We start from the raw sequence: 19,521 nt of genomic DNA on the forward strand, positions 1-19,521 counted from the left end.
TGATGTTCCCATTCAATATGAGTAGTAGCAGATGTAAGAAAAATCTATAGGCAAGCTATGCAGTGCTAGACTTCTTACTTGCAAAAAGTTTGTTACTAGAAAAAAAGGGATTCTCAATATTCACCCATATTGATAAATACATGAAAGAAAAAATGGATTTAGGAAGGAGTTATTTTAGACGCTGTACAAAGCTGCTAGGGGGCAGAAATCAAGGTCAGTGTTAGTATTTTTAGGGGAAGGTCAAAGGTAACTAAAGTTCCTTAGTTTCTAGATTGATATACAAGGCAGTAAGCTATTCAAAAACTTGCTGGACTCTTGTACTTTACTCCACAGAGAAAGCAAACTACTATGCATAAAGACAACTGTGTCCATACCCCTGTATTCTAGGGTGTGATTTCACTAGGCTACTCATAGAGTCTCTTGTACAATATACCATGCTTTGTAAACGTCCTGTTTCCTACCTTATAACACGATTTTTTGTTTTTCAGCTCTGAGGGACAACAGAATTGAGTTGGTCCGAGCCTCATGGCATGAACTGAGTATCAGTGTCAGTGATGTGTCTCTGTCGGATGAAGGGCAGTACACCTGCTCTTTATTTACTATGCCTGTCAAGACTTCCAAGGCTTTTCTTACTGTTCTCGGTAAGTATAAAGAGCTGAGCATAAAGAAGCAAGTGTTAAACTTCTCAGGCTTTGGAAAATTATGATAAGAACAAAGTTTTCCAAAGCTTGGCAGAAGATAAATGTAAATGTCTGATCTTGTTTCCCTGAAGTTTATTGTTTCATACTGCTGTGCTGAAAAATAACATGCCTCTTACTATTTGCACTGTGGCAGGATAATGAATTAGGGAGCACACAAATACCACTGTATGAGTGCTCCATAAAATGGACATAACCTCTACATCCCAAGCACCAGAAGTGCGAAGAAGGTGCATGTGTTCATCTCCTAACAATGTATTGTATAGGGCAAAGGGGAGAAAATCAGAGAGCATGAAATCAAAACGGGCTTTAGAGCTTTATTGGTTTTCCTTAGCTGTGCATTTTCTTGGCTCATTCTGCTTCGTTTTTTCTCTATAAAGTGCGTATCTTCACTGGGTTTGCTGCTGCTTCTATGCTTTATCCTCTAAATGCTCTGCTGTTTTCCCCAAAGGTTATAGATACACATAGAAAAGCAATAGATTTTGAGAGATGCCCAGGAAATAAAGTTTCTGCTCAAAGCTTTATATGATTCTATGAATGTCAGTAGCCCAATCAGCTGAAATTGCTATAGTTCATTGAAACACACCTGCGTACCTAAGAGGTTATATGATTTTACAGATTGATTTTTATTCTTTTCTCCTTTTTCTGTCCCTGAACTTGATTCTTTCTTTCGTTTTGTTTTATTTTTATACGTAGACAGGCAGACAGATGAATTTAATAGGACTAATGTAAGATGTTCTCTGTGCCAGTAATATTCACATTAATCCAGCCAGGGAATTGGTTTTGTGCATAGGATATGAAATATGTCTCCCTTTTAGTCCCTGTGAGACTATTTTACAAAAATCCTCACGAGTTTGCCATTAAGGACAAAAAACACCCACTCAAAGCAGAATATTCTGCAATAACAACTGCCTACCTTTGGTCTTTACTGTAGGGAGGCATCTCATGATCTAAACAATAGATGAGTAGACCAGTTCAACCTTTTAAATGGCAGAAAGACATAGGAAGGTGTTACAAAGATAAAAAAAGATCTAGACAATATTCATTAACCAAAGTAGCTTAATCTTTCACAGTTCTTTTAGTTCTACCTTCATTTTGGGGAAGCATTTCATGAAATTTTCCCAACATCAGCTACTAACCTTCCCAGAAGGCAAGCTGCAAGCTTTAAGATGCCTGTCTTTTTTTTGTCTGTCTTTTTTTTTTTAATTTTGTTTTTGTAACTTTCTATTTCAAATTAACGTTGTAAACTCTTTGACCACTTTCTATCTGAGAAGAGGTTATTTCCCATTGAAATGTAGTACATCTTTCAATCAATTAAACTATCCTTTTATGTACTAATAACCTCTTTATTGACTGCTTCTTTATGGATTAGAATATTTAAGTGTCAAGGTATTATAGTAGACATCATTTTGTGTCCTGAAAGAGAGGAGTATATTTATTACAGAAATGTACTGTGTTATAGGGACTGCTGCTTGGGTTTCATGTACATAATCTCTCATTTTGGAAAAGAGATGTAAACAAACCAAATTGTGAAATACAGGGCACAGGGTCAATTACTGTGGCTGGTCTCTTTTTCTAGCCACAAATATGAACACATCAAAGTGCTGCAGATGCAAGTTACAACAATGACATTTGCAGAGAATTTAAAATTATGGTTGTCAGGATCACTTTAAAATAAGTTATTCTTGTGCTTTCAGTAGTCCAATGGATTTATACAAGTAGTGATCATACTTTTCCCATTATCTTCTCTATTATTTTTTTTTTAATTTTCCATGGTTCATTGAAAAACAACTATTTCCAAATTTAATATTACATGTATAGTATGTCACGATCATATGACCTCCTCAAAATAACTTGGATTTAGCTGAAGAATTCTCCATAGCAAATGGAATTGTGATTATACCTATTGGTCTTTTGATTATGTGTTCTCTGAAGATAAAGTAACTCCTGTATTTATTTTAGTCTGACCTCTTCCCTGGATTTGGTATTAAAATCTTCATAATTCGTGCTCTAAACATCTGCTCTGAACTTAGATCAGTTCAGCTTTTTGTTGCCAGTTACATTTTATTTTCACAGCTGTACTTCTAATACACTTTGTCATCCTGCTTGCTGTGAAGACCGGTTTAAACCCTATAATAGCAAGTCAGACTAGACCTGCACACCAAATAAATGCAGATAAGATAGTTTTAAAAATACAGTGTTTCCCTTAGAAAATTAGATAATTTGTTTTCTTTAATTCTTTAGAACCAGCTTCACTTCAGACTGACAGTTTATTTGCAATAGGAAACAGGGTTCACTCACAAGGCAAAGAACTAATTATTGTGTTTCCAGAATTTAGAGCGTATGAAGAAGTGAACTTTAAGTTGGTTGTATATTCATGGCAGCAGCTGACACTATCAGAGACATTTTGCTTGTTTTGCTTGTTAGGTGTTCCGGAGAAGCCACAAATTACTGGATTTACCTCACCAGTTATGGAGGGAGAGAGGATGCAGCTAACTTGCAAGACATCTGGTAGTAAACCAGCAGCTGATATTAGATGGTTCAAGAACGACAAAGAAGTTAAAGGTATTTAAAAGGACTTTTATGTAATTTGATCCAATTGTCAAAACTACACATCATTTAGAATTCAATTTTATATATAAATCGTGTTTGTAGTGTTTCTCATATTTGATCGTTACATGAATCCGTGATATAGTACAGAGATAAGGAATTGATTGTACAGTACTGGAGTGGTCATATAACCATCTTTTTACTTTTTCTTCAGATGGTAAAAACTGATGTTTTGAATTGATCTGAACTCTGTTCAGCATAATAAACTCAACTGTGATGCTCCATAGAGAAACAGTTTATGGATTATTGTTATCACAGCCATACCACTCACACCAGATATTTTACCTTGTCATGTCTTTTTGCCTTTCTAATATGATGTATGTCTGATCTGGTCAATAGCCAGTTTTATGTTACACTGCTCAAAGTGACCATTTGTGGCAGAACCGTCTGGAGGAGATAGGAGATTGTATTTCCCATAGGGCAGTCACAAGGCCTGCACCAGCGAGGAAGAGTCGTGATGTAACAGTTGAGGGGAACCTCAGCTTGGAAACTGGGAACCTGCAGCTGTGGCACGGATGCTGACAGTCTGCAGTGAGGAGCAAGGAGAAAATAGATTTTAAAGTGGATGAGGAGAACTTCACAGGGACCTGGGGGAGCTGGACACTGCTGTAACTGAAAAGTCATCAGGTGACTAAAATTGAAGCTCAAAACAAGGATTTGCCTTTGAGGATGCAGTGAGATAGGAAGGAGTTGCATATAAAAGCTGTTCGGTTCTTTTCTGTCTTCTGTTTCACTTTGCATGTATTTTACTTAAAACTTAGTTTTCTAGTCCATATGCTCATAAATACTGGGATAGTTTAAAATCCTTTTTGGTGAATGAGTGGAGAAAGCTTTCTATAATGGAAGGTTTAGTCACATCTTCCACAGCCAACTGAGATGCCCATTATACAGTAGATGAATAAAAAGCATAAGGTGGTGGTATTTACTCATGTCACCTCTGTTCATTCTGCTATTAGACTAAATCAATAAATCATTCAAAATCCACCTTTTCTGTGTAGCTTTTCAAAAAAACACAAACACAACTTTTATCTGCTTTGTCTCATATTTGTCTGACATTGTGGATGTTGTTAGCTCAATAAACTGCCTCAAACAAAATCACAGTGTTAATTACAGAATCCATTAATCTTCCTTTGCTATTCTCTACCACAGTTCAATGTACATAACCAGAGCTCTGATATAAAATTGGTAAATAAAGGAGATTGCAGTTGACTGTTCAAGGAACCCAGTCCCTTCTAGAAGTGTCTTTAGATTTCTGATGAAAATCAGGGTAGTGTTGAAGGAGACAGGAATTTTAGGCTGGAGTCATTTGAAATGTGTTTGAACACTTGTAGCAAGGGTAGAAAATGAGGAAACAGAACCATTCTTTTCAGTCACTGGAAAATTTGAGGAAATTGCTGGAAGAAAAGCAGTGCCTCATCAAATGTAATTAAAAAAGAAGAATTTAGCAGCACAGCTAACACGCATAGCACAGCACAGATTCTGTCATCCAGAAAAGATGAGAGGATGAATATATGTATTCAAGACATGTAAATATTGAAAATTACTCTAAGCAATGTCAATACTTTAAGAGAACCACTGATGCAGTTGGTCTAACAGCAAGGCAACACATCTGAAAAGATGTTATTTTTAAAATTATATTTTAAAATCTGGTGGAATAACTTTGCCTTTCTTTCAGCTGACATGTAATTGAAGCCAGCAAGCAATTTGGTGATTTGACCCTTTAACTAATTTGCTCTTCTCAACAGTTCCTCAAGGGATTTTTTTTTTTTTTTTTAAATAAAGGAGATGGGGAAGGAACAAAGATGACGTGTGAAAAAGATAAAGGGGAAAAGAAACAACAACCAAACAGAAATGAGAGGGAGGCACTGAGCACATTCATTTCAGTTTCGTTTTCTAGGTCTTCTGAAGAGCATATTGCCATTTCAGAAAGGTTAGAAATAAAATAACCTAACCAGTTTGCAGTGGCATCAGCAGAAGTTACATTAGCTTTGTGCACTGTAAAAGGTGAAATGATAAATCTGAGAAAATAGATATGAAATTATATGCTAATGCAGCTGACATTAAAGGTTAGGAGTTCGTCTGTCTAGCACCAGTAAATCCAATTGTGTTACAGTGTATTATACATGGTGCGAAAGAATAAATGATGCATTGAGTTCAGAGTTGCACCAAAGGGGGAAAAGCCATTCTAAAATTGTAGCTCCATTGCTATTACTCAAAAAAGGAATCATCATCTGGTAAAGGAATACTGTTTGATAGAGCAAGTGTTAGTAATGAGAGGGACTGAATGGGAAGCACTGGGTATCATACCTTTTGCTTTAGTGTTCTGTCTCTCACATAGATGCACCAAATTAAAAAAGAGATCTGCACTTTAGCATTCTGGTGGCATTTCCAGAAGATTATTAAAAGCAGAAATACCGGAGAAGCTAAATACATAATTTTTCGGAAAAAAAAAACCAAACTATTTTTTCAATTTTTTTTTTTTTACCTACTATGTCAACAATACTATGTAAAAAGTATGGTTTTAGGTCTCAGGAATATTTTTACTGTATTTTATTTTTCCCCTAACAAAACTGGGCTTCAAAAGTAGATAAGATAATATGTTTGTTTTGTTGCAATAGATTAAGTCATTTTGAATTAGTTTATGTATGTTTTAGCATACACAAAGAACTCAGAGGCACAAAACATTTTGTCTTGATAAACCTCTAAACTGAAGATTAAATTTGTTTAGATAAGGTCATTTCATGTCAGAACTTTATTTAAAATGTAAACAGAAATTATATTTGCCTTGCAACAGCAGAATGGTCTTATAGTATTTATATATATATAAAATATATATAATTAAAAGTGTGTGCTTTTAAAAACAGATGACAATGAACAATGAATGCTAGGCATTCTATCATTTCTGTTTATTATTTTCACTATCAAACATCTATACTTGTGAGATATAAACTTGTATTAGTTAGTACAAGCATATCTGTATGTGCATTTATCTGACAGACTGGTAGAAGTGGGCCCATAGTTGACATTTGGCCCAACCTCGGTTCAAAGTTTAAGTCAGGTTGCTAAGGTCTTCTCCAATCCAATTTTGAAAAATCTCCATGGACAGGGATTCCATAGTCTGTCTGGGCTAGATGTTTCAAGCATTTCAAAGCCCTGATTGTGGAGAATTTTCTTTATATGTAGATACTTCATGATACATAATCAGAAATTTTCCTTAGTGTAACTGGTGTTCATTGTACCTCAACTTTTGCTGTACGCCTCTGACAGGACTCTGGCTTTTTCTTCTCTATGACCACACATTAAGTACTTGAAGGCAGCAGTTTGATCTGGTTTTAGTCTTCCTCAGGTTGAACAAACTCGTCTATCTCAAGCTGTCCTCGTATGTTTTATGCTCCCACCACTGACCATCTGTATGGCTCTTGGCTGAACCTACTCGGGTTTGTCAACATCTTTCTTGTACCCAAAAGCCCAGAAGTGGACCTGGTACTCTAGATGCAGCCACGCAAGTACTGAATAGAGGAGAAGAATCACTTGTCTTGACTTGCTGGCCATGCTGTTATTAACGCAGGGCAGCCCTTTTTTAGCTTACAACCCTGTAAGGGCAAACTGTTGACTAATATTCAACTTGTCTTCAAGACCTCAGTTCCTACTCTACAAAGCTACCTGCTATCTAGTCATCCCCCAACCTGTTTCATTATAGTGATTTCCAGACAAAGTGCCTCTGTAACGTATCATTTAAAAAAAAAAAATCAGGGGGTATTTAGGAGAGAGAGGAGTAGCAAGAAAATAAATTAAGTAATGGACAACAGTGGACATATTTAAAAGCTCTGTAAAACACCTGGGTGAATATTCGGAACGCTAGCATCTGTTAACACACCCAGTACCTGATCTGCACTGCTCTTACAACCAGGTGGGCTTACATTCCGTTAGCATACATTGCCATTACACCTTCACTTTGCTATGAAGAAACTTTTAAGAAGATAAAGCTGATAAAGTGGACAAGCTAAGTATTTCTGCTGGGGATGTCAACAGTTTATAGAATAGTATCACATCCTTTTCACAGAGGTAATTAACTCCAAGAGTTGAACTCTTTCAAACAATAGATGTCTAGAGGAAGACTTCTAAACATCCGTTTAGGAAATTAACTGCTTTTGTTTTTCTAAGGGATTAAGCATCCACAACCTCTCACTGAAATTAAAGTTGACGTTTTCGGGAGCTGTCTGCCCTCCTACTGAAATCAGTAAACAAAGGAATGTGTACATTTCTTATAAGCAGAAGGCTATCTATATAGGTGCTTATTATTAAATTTGGAAACCTAACTCTGGGAAAAAAATCTCATGTGTTTGCTTTAAATATGAGTGAAGACATTGGTTGTTTGATTATAATAACTGCACTTTAGCCGTGGTCAATATTTCTCTCACCTACTGATCCCTAAATATTAATAGTCAGAAATGGAAATCTCTTAAAGCCTAGCAAACAACAGGCAGGAAAATGCTTGTATGCAAGAAATAATTATTTCTTAGGAGAAAATGGAAACTGTGTGTCTTTGTAGTGTCTTTGTCTATCTGGAGACAACAAAAAAAGAGTACCTTTCTGAATTCAGAGGTATTTTAAATTTAAGGTGATGTAGCTTAAGCCGTTTAAGACTTGCTTTCTGAAACTTATATTTCATGTAAATTTTATTTAGGTCATCTTCTCTAATGGGAGTTAGTATAATTTTTAAAACTGAAACTTCTCACTTCATTTTTTAGGACACAGAGGACATATACAATCTCAGTGTAATTTAGTATATGTGTTTATGTATTTATAGATGTCTTCAAAGGCTTTCATTGTAACAAATCAATATAATGAGCTAACTATTTTGCTGAAATAAATTAAAATCAATAAGCATTATAAGTAGTTGGGAGCCAAGTAAAACTGTTCTAAATGATGTGTAAGAAGACCTCATTGCAGTTAATGCATTAAAACTTTTTAAAATAAATGTTCAGTCTTTGGGATCTTCAGCTTTGATCTGACAGATATGTCCTACAACAGAACTTTCTGAATTTGAACCTTGAGATGAGTTGAATACTTATTAAGCATAGCTGTAGGCTCCCTGCACTCTAGTAAAAACTCCGAGATTTTTGACTGAATCTGCACAAAAGCAGAGGGCAAATTTAGCATGATATAAAGCAGTGAGTGGAAGGTCTATGAAGTGATTTTATTTCCAGTCTTCTTGGGACTTGTCTGTAGATTCCAGTGAATACTATGATGTGCTCTATTTACAGTTCACAACCATTGATAGCTTTGATAAACTTTGGTTTAGTTTAATCGTAAATTACCATAATTCTGGACAAACAACAAAATAATCAATGAACAAAGTAAGCACAGGATTGATGTGACTACATACATACAACCCTTAGTTCACATGACTTCAGTAATATCCATATATTGCATTACTATGAAAGATCATAAGCATGGACTTGGAAAATGTAATACTTAATGACACTATATACATAAGGGAAGTGAGGGTGGGAGGAGGATACTTTTTTTTTACTAAACTACAGAGAAAGTTTATATCAAATTTGGCCCTAAACATATGAGAGATAATGAAAGAAAATTCCACTTGAGTGCAGCGTCATGTAACCAATTTTAAAATTTTATTTTTCAATATATGTTTCCTGCTCTGACAATTGGAGCAAACTGAGGAACAACTACAGTCTAATTACTTTTGTTTTAAAGAGATCAATACAGATATGAAAGAGGTGTCTTTTCAACAGTGTGATAGATAATTTAGCTGTCTAATGCTGGACTCATTTTCCTAAAAATATTGGAGAAAATTGTTTGTTTCTTCTTTCTTTCAGATGTTAAATTTTTAAAAGAAGAAGATGCAAATCGTAAAACATTCACAGTCAGCAGCACACTGGATTTCCTAGCAGATCGAAATGATGATGGTGCAGTTGTAAGTTGCAGAGTAGATCATGAGTCGCTAAACTCTACACCTCAGATAGCAATGCAGGTTCTAGAAATACACTGTAAGTAATACACGTTATATATGCTTCTTTTTATAGTGGTGTTTTGTTTCAGAGTTTTTATCATGGGAAAATTAGAAAAATCTCTGGTATGGTATGGATGGGTAATGTTTTTCTATTAGCCAGCTTCTCTGGTTTGTATTTGGTTGGTTGGTTGGTTTTGGTTTTTGGGGGTTTATTTTTTACAGACGTCTAAAAAGTTTAATGAGAGCTTTACCAGTGAAAACACTGAATCTGAGTTGCTGATTTGCTTTGAGAAATGGTAGAGAGGAAATGCATTTGTGTTTTATCTTTGTCATTCTAGCAATGTGAAAGATTTCTTAAAAATCAAAATCATAGTAGCTCACAATTTGCCTTGAAAGTATCTATAAACCTGAAACAAGGGTATGAAGAAACAAAGTTCACAGTAGACTGCCTCAGTAACTTTGAATCTTGCTAATGAATCTCTGTGTAATGCTATTAATAACACAAGTCCAGGAGAAAAAGCCCTTTAGAATTTATTTTTAGGCCTTGTCTATACAGGATATTATTCTAGATAATCCGGTATTTCTATATACTGGTTTATTTTCTTCAAACAGGATTTCTGGAAACTTGATGTTTTCCACAGTGCATCATTTCAAAGCTGAATGAACCTGCCTGTGTATCTGTACGTTACACTCTGAAGTCATGTTGTCCTTTGAGTCAGGGGTTTTTTTTTCACTTATAAACTGTGGGACACTCAGGTGAACACTTTTTCACCAGCAGATGACATTTTCCTAATCACTTGCATTACACCCACCATTCTTAAGGGGACAGCTATTTGGATTTCTGCAGAACACCTGCACTTTTGATTGCCAGCGGACAAAACCAGGCATCTGCGAAATATTGTCAGACCAGGTGAAGGGGAGAGACCTTTCATGAATCTGTTCCTAGGGTAGGGGTAATCAACCTGTTACAAAGCAGACAAGTTTGTCCATAAAGCAGACAAGCTTCCAGTTGCTGCAGCTAGCTCCTGAGATACCATGTCAAGGACTGCTGGCATATAAAATGTGTTTCTAAACAGGGATATTTCTATCTGAGCATCTGAGACTCAGCACATGTAAAATGCAGTAATGGCAAAAGCACTCCATGCATAGAAGCTGACAGCATTGCTAAAAATTCCATCTGCAAAAAAGTCTGCAAATGAAGAGGATGTGGATTAGCATCCACAAGTAATAATCTACTGAAAATAACTGTTTTCTGAAACATTCTACCCATCATTTTACTGAGGGACATCAAAGCCTTTCTTTACCAAATGGCTATAAACACCTGCCTCCCCTAACATGCTCAAGTGGCATCTGTACTAGAGACATGAACCCTTAACAGCTTCATTTCCTTGAACTTGAAATCCCACAGCCATCGGCCACTGAGCTGGCCTATGCCTTCACTTCCAAATTGCTTGCTCTTCTTCCGCTACCCTGCTCGAGGTGGTGGCACTACAGGAGATGAACCACATTGAATGAAACAGTAGATACAGAAACATGACAGCTATGCAAGGTTTAAACTAAGTCACAGTGGCTGAAATGTGATGTGATTCAAGGTAAAGGCAGGATTCTTCTTTGTGCCACCATCGTAAGATCATAAGGCAAACAAGCCTTTTTGTGGCTCTCGCATACAAAGCTTCTTTAACATTTGTTGTTTCCTTCTGATTTGCACCCTAGGTAGCAAGATACTACCTTGCTAAATAGCAGTGGGGTGTCTCTTCCTCTATGCCCGTTGCTTCGTTTTGAACATGACCTTTCTCTCATCTGTGCGTTCACTGAATTTCTCTAACAAGGACAAACCTCATTGGGTGTTTACCATTACTAATGTCCTTTATATTACTTCCCCCTCAGACTGCCAGCTTACCAAAAGCCACAGTGCACAAGTAATTAATTATTCTCTATCATTCCTGCTTGCTCATTTTCTACCAATCGGTTTAATACTCTCCAGCACTAGTATAGAGCCATTATATATGGAAAGATAAGTGAGAAATGTGCCAAAAGAGCTCAAGTTTAGAAGAGAGCGTGGAAATACCTTTTAAAACCATGGAGAAAGCATTATTTCTTTATTTGTGAGAAGAAGACTAAGAACTGGCAATTATTGTCCTTTTCCTTACCACCTACATACATACTCAATATACTCAACTCAGTCAACATACTCAAAGGTCTTATACCGGAGAAGTTTCTAAAGGAAACTTTATAAAAAGGGGAGATTCAGGGAACTAATGATGTGGTTCGGTAGAAAGCCTTTAAGGAAAAAAGAGGAGAAGGCTGATTTACTAGAACAATACCTAAGACTGAACGGAGTACACTGCACTGGAACTGGACCTCCTGATTTTTTTCTCCTGGTACTGTGCACCATCGTTGTGGGTATTACTGGAAAGTGCTAACTTTTTTCCCATCAATCTATAAAACTCCAAACATGTAAGAGACATCCTATTTGTATTAATGAGAGGGATGCTCACAGGACCCAGTGTGAGCCGACCCAATATATCCTCAATGCCACCTGACAGCCCTTCAAATATAGTGCTAACAAAATAGATGAATTATGGGAACCCATGAGAAAAGTCAGGAGAATTTGTTAATCTGAAGTCCTGTATAGGCTCCGAAATCACAACCAGGTAGCATGGCATTGCTCCATAGGGTGCTTGTTCTGAATGTCCCAGGGGTATTTCAGATGAGCAGAAGGCTATAGGAGAATGATAAATTACCTTAAAATGGTCAAACAGAACAGCACAGATGAGCATCAGTTTGGCAGAGAACAGATGCACAATGAAGGGGCATCACCCACTAGAACTGCACTTGGTTTTTAAACTCCTTCCTATAATCTGAAAAGTTTTATCTGTGGTACATGGATGCTCCTTACAAATTATCAGTGTATCATCACAGGTTGGAAACAAAAGGCAATAATACATTGTCTAGCCATTTCTGTCCTGTATAATCATGCTTGAAAGTAAAAAAGTCATCTTTGTTTTAAGCAAGTAGCCCCGACAATGAACAAAACATTTGTGGCTTCATCAAAACAAAACCAAAAAGAAAAAAAAACCAAACCCAAACCCAAAAACAAGTTAGGAAAAGGAAAACAACAGAACAGTAGGAATTACAAGATTGTTTTTGCATCCAGTGGATGAGAGGTAAAGAAAAAGGAAAGCAACGTAATGGTTGGCATGACAAGTTTTTATTTATGCCTAGTGAAAGACAGAATAAAATTAATTCTGTCCTACACGATGAGACTATGTGAAACAGATATTTGTAATGAGTCCATGGAGTGATGTAGGTAGAGGTGCTTATGAGTCCACACAGCTGCTTTTATTCTTTAACAGGAAGTAAACTTAACAAAATGAAAGCCAGTAATGCCATCAGCAGTGATATCAATATGGAATATACTATGTTCCGTCTTCCCCTTACACAAATCTTACCTTTTATTACTGTGACAGAGCAATCAAATCAGCTTTCTCCGGTAGTCCTACATTACATGAAGTGAAGGTGAGGACTAAACTTTTAAGATAAGAAAGTTTTAATTTTCTTTTAAAATATATATGTGTATGTAACAATAATAATGTCTGAGTCCTTCTGCTGCCCTTTTTTTTTTTCTTTTTTTTTTTTTTTTTGATCAGCCCTTGTTTTCACAGGGCTTTCCAGATTAATTTGGCAGGCTTCAAATATTAAACTAATAGGGATGCTTTTGGGGTAAGCATACTGTACCCCACTCCAGACTGTGGGATAATTAGCTCCTCCAGCCTTTTGAGTTTTATTTATCACTAATTTATTTTACGTCTCACTTGTGCTTAATCCTGCTCATCTGTATGTCATGCTCTGTGTACTGCAGTGCAGCCCAATTGCCCAGGTCTTTCTGTTGTGCTGAAAGGTTTCGCCATAATTCAGTTTCTGCTTGGCCAGCAGAGGTTTTGTGGTTGCATGACACTGCTTGCCGAGTTTATTTTTCCCCTGACCCTTACTGTCAACAGGAAACCTAAAATAGACTTGTATCCCCCGTGGCTTTGCTCTGAAGTTTGCTTGTCAGCCTAGCTGCCACTGATTATTAGGAAGTGCTTCTTGTAAATGATAAACACAAATCTCAAAGGGATATTTCATTTCATTGTTTACTTCTGCATTCAGACTAAACTAAGAATGCATTCTTTGTTCCTGTATTAAAGAATCACAGGTGCAGTACTTCAATTTTGAAAGCTTCTCGGTACGGTATTTGTGAGGATGTATACTGCGAGTCCTCACGCATACTCCTGAAAAGACATTTTGAGGGCAAGTAGAACTTGTGGTCCACATCTGGGAAGTGAGTGCATTCTGCTCATTCCTCCTCCATGTCTCAGACACGTGCTGTTGCACAGAAGCAGCATCTTCACTTTCCTCCAGGTCTTACCTGAGCAGAAGCCAGCCAACACATTGCTTCCTACTGAACAGAGTGCCGTAAAATCACCCAGTGGCAATTACCTTACCTTAGTGAAGATTCTCTGACTACAGTAAATTACCCAGCAGACCTCAGTAAAAATTAATTGTATAAGGCTGCCCCAGAGGCTGCTTTTGAAGCTTTAAAGTGAAATCAAATCATTTGAACTTCAAGCCTAATCATCGCGATTCTAAAATGGCAGCTGTGATGTGATCCGTGTTAATGGATTCAGTGAGATTTTGCTCAAAAGCTGACCACGCTCCCAAATGACAGCACTAATAAGCTAAATATGTGTTATGTAAAGAAGTGCCTGGAGAGGCAATTTTTATTAAATTCTATATTGGCAGACATAGATGTGCAGATTGTCAGTCTGACCATTCTGTAGCCATCAGCTACCTTGCTTCTACAGGCTGTTCCAACAGTGTTTGTGCAAACAGGCTGTTTCTTCATTTGTGGGTTATTAGATTCTTTTGCAATGAAGGTCTGAGCTTGACTTTAAAATTAAGCAGCTATTCCAAGAGAATGTCGGAATTATTGTCCGGGAAATAAGCTTATTGATTTTGAATTAAGTAAACAAAATGCTTCAAATGCAGCAGACTGCAGATAAGCAAATCAGCAATGCACTTGTGCAGCCATGTAGAAAATGGTGTGTATGTGTGTGCATGTGTGTCTAACAACAGCGTACTGCTGTGATTTCTGATATATTAACAAATGGAGGTTACTCTGACAATGGGATGGGTTTAGAATTTCTGCTGGTGTAAAGCAGAGTAATTTTATCAAAGAGGTGCACTAGCTCATGCTCACCGAGAGAATTTAGCCCATTATTTTTACTTGGCTGGTTTCAAGTTTTTGTTGGAACACAGTTTCTACAGTTACATGTTCTGAACAAAAATAATATGAAAACATATGAAACTTAATATCTATATACTTGTGTGTGAATATGTGAAAATAAAAGATATTATATGTAATATTTCTTACAATATACATTCATATAATACTACATGAAGCAAGACATTATAAAGGCAAGAAAAGGGTCGTGCATGGTTGACTGTTAGACCCTTAGTCTATGAAGAAAAGACTTACAGTTGCATATGAGAATAGTATTTACAGAAAAAAAAAACCAAACTGTGTCTTCCTTAAATCTTAATGTTTAATTCTCATTAATTAGTGACATTTTAAATATGTTAGGTGGCTGTTCAGGATGACTGTCTCAACCGCAGACTTGCTGTCTTTTTTTAGCTCAGAAGAGGCAGATGCATGCCCATGCAAAAGCACACAAACTTGGACACCTCTTAGCTATGATAAAAAATGAGGCTGGAGAGACAGTTTTCCCTGTTGCCTACATATGGTCCTTCTGTACTGTAAGTGGGTAAAATATGTGTCACACGTTCATTTTCTTTCAGCTGTGTGGCTGAGGCAGACCACTTGTTTTCTTGAAGCTGTTCAACTAATACTTAAGATTTTAATTTTGGTTTAGTGTGCTGCTTTCTTTTTACTTGCTTTACTTATTTGTGCCAACTTTGTGCTTAAAAAAATTTCTTTTACTCTGGCACTTTGGCATGAGTTCTGTCCTTTTTTCCTTAGCGTCAGGATTTATTTATTTATTTGTTTGTTTGTTTGTTTCTTTATTTTTACATGAGTTATGCCTCCCAGAACTCCCCAGGAGTTAACTGGTACCCGTGCTTTAGGAACAAAGGCACATTTCTCTGTTTCGGAAGCAGCTTGTGCTGTCTAGGCAGACAACATGTTTTTCCAAAGTGAAGAAAATAGAGAGTTCAAAGATGTCTCCTTCAGTGATCCTGATCTTTCATTTCTGACCAGTCAACAGCATTATTGATCATTCTCATTTGCTTTTGACCATCTCTTGATTACGCTGTGTGACACCCTAAAACACACGCGCTAAAGTAAAATCTGGGAATATTTGGCATAATTACACACTGCCTCAATCTTTGCATGAACAGTCTGGCAAGTGATACGTCCCAGGGTCAGGAGATGCTTTACTAACTAGGAAAATGAGGTGTCGCAGCCTTCCAATTTTTCATTTTTTTTTTTTTTTTTTAACAGGGCCCCAAAATACTGAGCCAACTCAAGTTAATACAGATAGACTGTATGTTGAGTCAGGAGTGAAAATAGCTGGGATTTCCATAAGAACCAAAACTTGCTTTGGCTTTGCCATGAGGGAAAATGTTGATCTGACTATACCTGTAGTCGACAAGCCTGAGCACACAACTCTTATGTAACTCCTGATACAGTTAAAAGATTTGGATTTCCAAGGGGATAGTTCTCTAAGGCCATAAAACGAAGAACTCACTTGAGATTTGCACATCCAGGGCTTTGCAGTTCTGTTTTCCAAATAAGCACAGTTTGCTCTTTTGCTATAAGCATTTTATCTTGGAGTAATTCGAGTGTTTTGGACTGTGATACCTCAGAGACCTCTAGAACTTGTGGAAGGTGACCAGTATCTCAGGCTTAAGCCTTCTTTCAAGAGTAACGTGATGGCACAGATGCAGTGGCATATTCTCTGGCATGGTCCATCCTACTGCATACTCTTCATAACAAATGGCAAAGAAAATTTCCCTTTGAGGAGACAGAATTGTTTTGTTCCAAACTGATGCACTCTTAATGTTTTTGTTGGCTTTAATGCTTTATTATTCTGAGTTCTTAGACTCAGCTCTGGGAATGAGACACATCTAGGCTATGTGTTCTTTTTTTTGTGGAAACAGTCTGCTGTCGGTATTGTACAGCTACCTAGACCCAACCTTTTGGAAGTCACAAAGTCATTATCAGACTCTTATCTCTTCTGCTAAGCATACCTGTTAAAGCTGGGTATGAATAGTAGGGCACAAGATGGAAACCCAGAACATTTTTTATTTTTTTTTAATTTTGACTGATTTGTCAGGACTGTGGGTGCTGTAAGAACGTCTTTGCTTCAGACAGCAGCGTGCTAGGTTTTGCTCCAGCACTGGCCTATCGCAGGGATGTTTTTGACATGTGTCCTTTATCCTTAGCAATGAAGTATATTTCCCATCCTGAGTTAATGGAGGGTAGTAGCTGGTTAGTGTAAGATACCACCCAGCATCTTGATCACCTGGGCATGGCTATGGCAACGTTGTTCCTACAGAACAGAAGGCCTGGACTCGAGTTCTTAGATCTCAGCTTTTCAGGTGGGTTTCTCTATCCGACCTTCATCTAACAATTTAGATTGTCTTACTGATTAAAGCCACTTTTTGTTCCTGCTTAAAAAGCAAGAGGGCTGTGTTTTCTGTGCGATGGGCAGGCAATCCTTGGTCTCCCACAAAACCTTCCTCTCTGACCATAGGCAATCTTTGTAAGCCTAAGAAAACAGGAATTTCCTTCACTTCAGTGAAAATCTGCCAGCTGTTTGAATCCCTTAGAAGCTCATGAGGAAAAGCTAGATGTTTTCTTAAATGGGTACCTGAGTCTGAAAGAGTCACCGTCTCTTGTGACTGATGCTCCCATACTTCAGAGGTCATCTGAATGTGTTCCTGGTTTTCTCTTCCAATGAAGATGTTCTGCTGGACTGCAGTGACCTTGAAAATGAGAAAGTTTCAAGATATTCCGGTTATGCTGTGAGATAAGTTTACCCTTCGTACACATTGAGGTTTCCACCCAAGACTCACCTATGTGGAGATACTGTTCTGGTGTTTTACCTGAACTGTTTGGGGTTTTTTATTCGTCAATCATGGTGTGAATGTTAATGTGGACAATAAATATATCTCAATGTTATTTCAATACTTCAGTGACCAGCTTTCCATTCTGTATCCCTTAAAATAGGGATATTTCCATATTTACTGGTGTAAGATGTAGTTAAAAATAGTAATAATAAGAATGCAAATTGAAAGATACAGCTTCAGCACATGTTCACCTCTTCATATTGAATGAAAAGTAAGTAAGAAGCTCTTCTATTTAATTATTTAGCTCAATAATTATGTAAACATCATGTTAGTAAGTAAAATTATCTAGTTTAGGCTTTTCATATTAGTGAATGCTTGGAACAAATGAAACACAAAGGATAGTTACTGTAAACAGTAAAGAATGATATCTGTGAACATGAAAGTTCAGTGCCACAATTTGCATGCTTAAATGAGATCAATTAGGTTAATGATGGATGAAAATAAGAAATCCATAATTTAAATGCAAAATAATTCAAAAACTTGTAGGACCATTTACTGCCAAACTTTCAGCTTTCAAAGGGGGTATCTAGTTCAAAGGGTTAATGCACAATCCTGACCTTTCCCATCTGGAGGCTTCTGTTCAAATATAGTTTACAACTGAAATATAATCTAATATAATTTATTTCTTGCTAAAATCCTTTGTAGGAAAATCCACAGAGTGACTTGTCTATTCTGCATTGAAACTTTAAAATACAGTGTGGGCAGGTTGTTTCATTTGCTTGTTGTGTGTTTGAGGGCTCAGGAAGGTTTCAAAAGAAGTTTGGGAGGGAATGTTTAATAATATTAAAGGTAGGATGTTCAGCAAGTAAATGTGTATGCATAATTCCATTTCAGCTGTGTAAGCCTTTAGACATAGGGAAGAGACAACCCAAGGATAAAAGGCCTGTAAAGACAGAGGGCATGGCTACGCTGGGAAATGGAGCACAGTGAGATCATCCCTGAACCTGTTCCAAATGCATGTTTGAACCACGGAGCACTTGGCCATGTGGACATGCTAGCTTTGGTCAGTGTGGTGATGTTTCCAAATTAATGAGCACTGGCAGGCTAGCAACTGTTTTCTGTCCAAAGGGGAGGCTGGGCACAGAACCTTGCAGAGCTCACTGTAGGATTTTGAGGTCGCATAGTTGATTCGGTTCATAACTGGCCACGTGCCATTGTCATCAGTAGGAATCCCCCACAGTGAGTGAGCCAAGACGCTGGAGGATATCCTTAGGTGGACATAAGAAAGAGAACAAGTTAGTTCATCTACCTGAAAAGACCAGAAAACTAGCATAAAGGTGTAAAAAAGGCAATGCAGCTGATTTCCTGAAATGATAAACTTTTCTCTACATAAGGAGGTAGGTTCCAGAAATAATAATCTATCACAGAGACCCCAAAAGCAGTATCCCCCAGACTGGCTGACTGATTTTTGAAGCTCCTAAGTAACATGTAAATAACAGTCAGCTACTATCAAAGGGATTTAAAACATCACTTCTCTGCATTGTATTTGATAAGATGAATGCCTACATGGATATAATGTGAATATATTAGATTATCTGTGTTAGAGATATGTAGTGGAAGGTTGAATTTACAGAAAAAACAGAAAGCAATTTTTTAAAATATATGTGTTATAACAACTTTATATTGGGTAGCACTAAGAGGACAATAAAGACTGAGTAGCTGAATGAAGGTCCATTGTCTGAGCAGTTCCAGGTGAGGTCCCCAACCAGAGCAAGAAAATTTCAGGTACATGACTAAGATCCAATAAGATCCATGCTGTCTTTGAAAATATGCTTTGAAAATACCTTTTCCTGTTTTGCCTAGCCTAGGCTTGGTGTTATTTCAAATGGGATCATCTTGGAAGGAGAGTGATGATTATAGGATCTGTATAGCTCACCCCCCAAGTTACAGCTCTGGTCACCTTCAGCTAGTCAGCCTAAGGACAGGAGGGCAGAGCTCTTCCAGGCCCTCCCTACAGAACAGTTTGGGAGGCTGCTTATTGCCAGAACTGATGACTAGGAAGCGGGTGAGACGGTTTGGAGAAAACCACATACAGAGATTGTTAGCAGGACCTCCCAAGGAATAGAAGTTTGCCCTTCATGAGTGTGTGGTATATATTTATAA

General features: G+C 37.3%; 1 protein-coding gene across 3 annotated transcripts in view; it reads left to right on the forward strand.

Moving 5' to 3' along the window:
* Nucleotides 1–19,521, forward strand: part of CADM2 (cell adhesion molecule 2) — a 670,184-nt gene that overhangs the window by 539,294 nt on the left and 111,369 nt on the right. For all 3 annotated transcript variants that reach the window (XM_040582919.1, XM_040582921.1, XM_040582920.1), the window contains 3 exons: nucleotides 489–641; nucleotides 3,126–3,263; nucleotides 9,152–9,322. In XM_040582919.1, coding sequence (XP_040438853.1) covers nucleotides 489–641; nucleotides 3,126–3,263; nucleotides 9,152–9,322 — 462 coding nt within the window. The remainder of the gene's footprint in view (nucleotides 1–488; nucleotides 642–3,125; nucleotides 3,264–9,151; nucleotides 9,323–19,521) is intronic.

Source organism: Falco naumanni, chromosome 2 (genome assembly GCF_017639655.2).
Source record: "Falco naumanni isolate bFalNau1 chromosome 2, bFalNau1.pat, whole genome shotgun sequence".
Classification (NCBI taxonomy): domain Eukaryota; kingdom Metazoa; phylum Chordata; class Aves; order Falconiformes; family Falconidae; genus Falco; species Falco naumanni.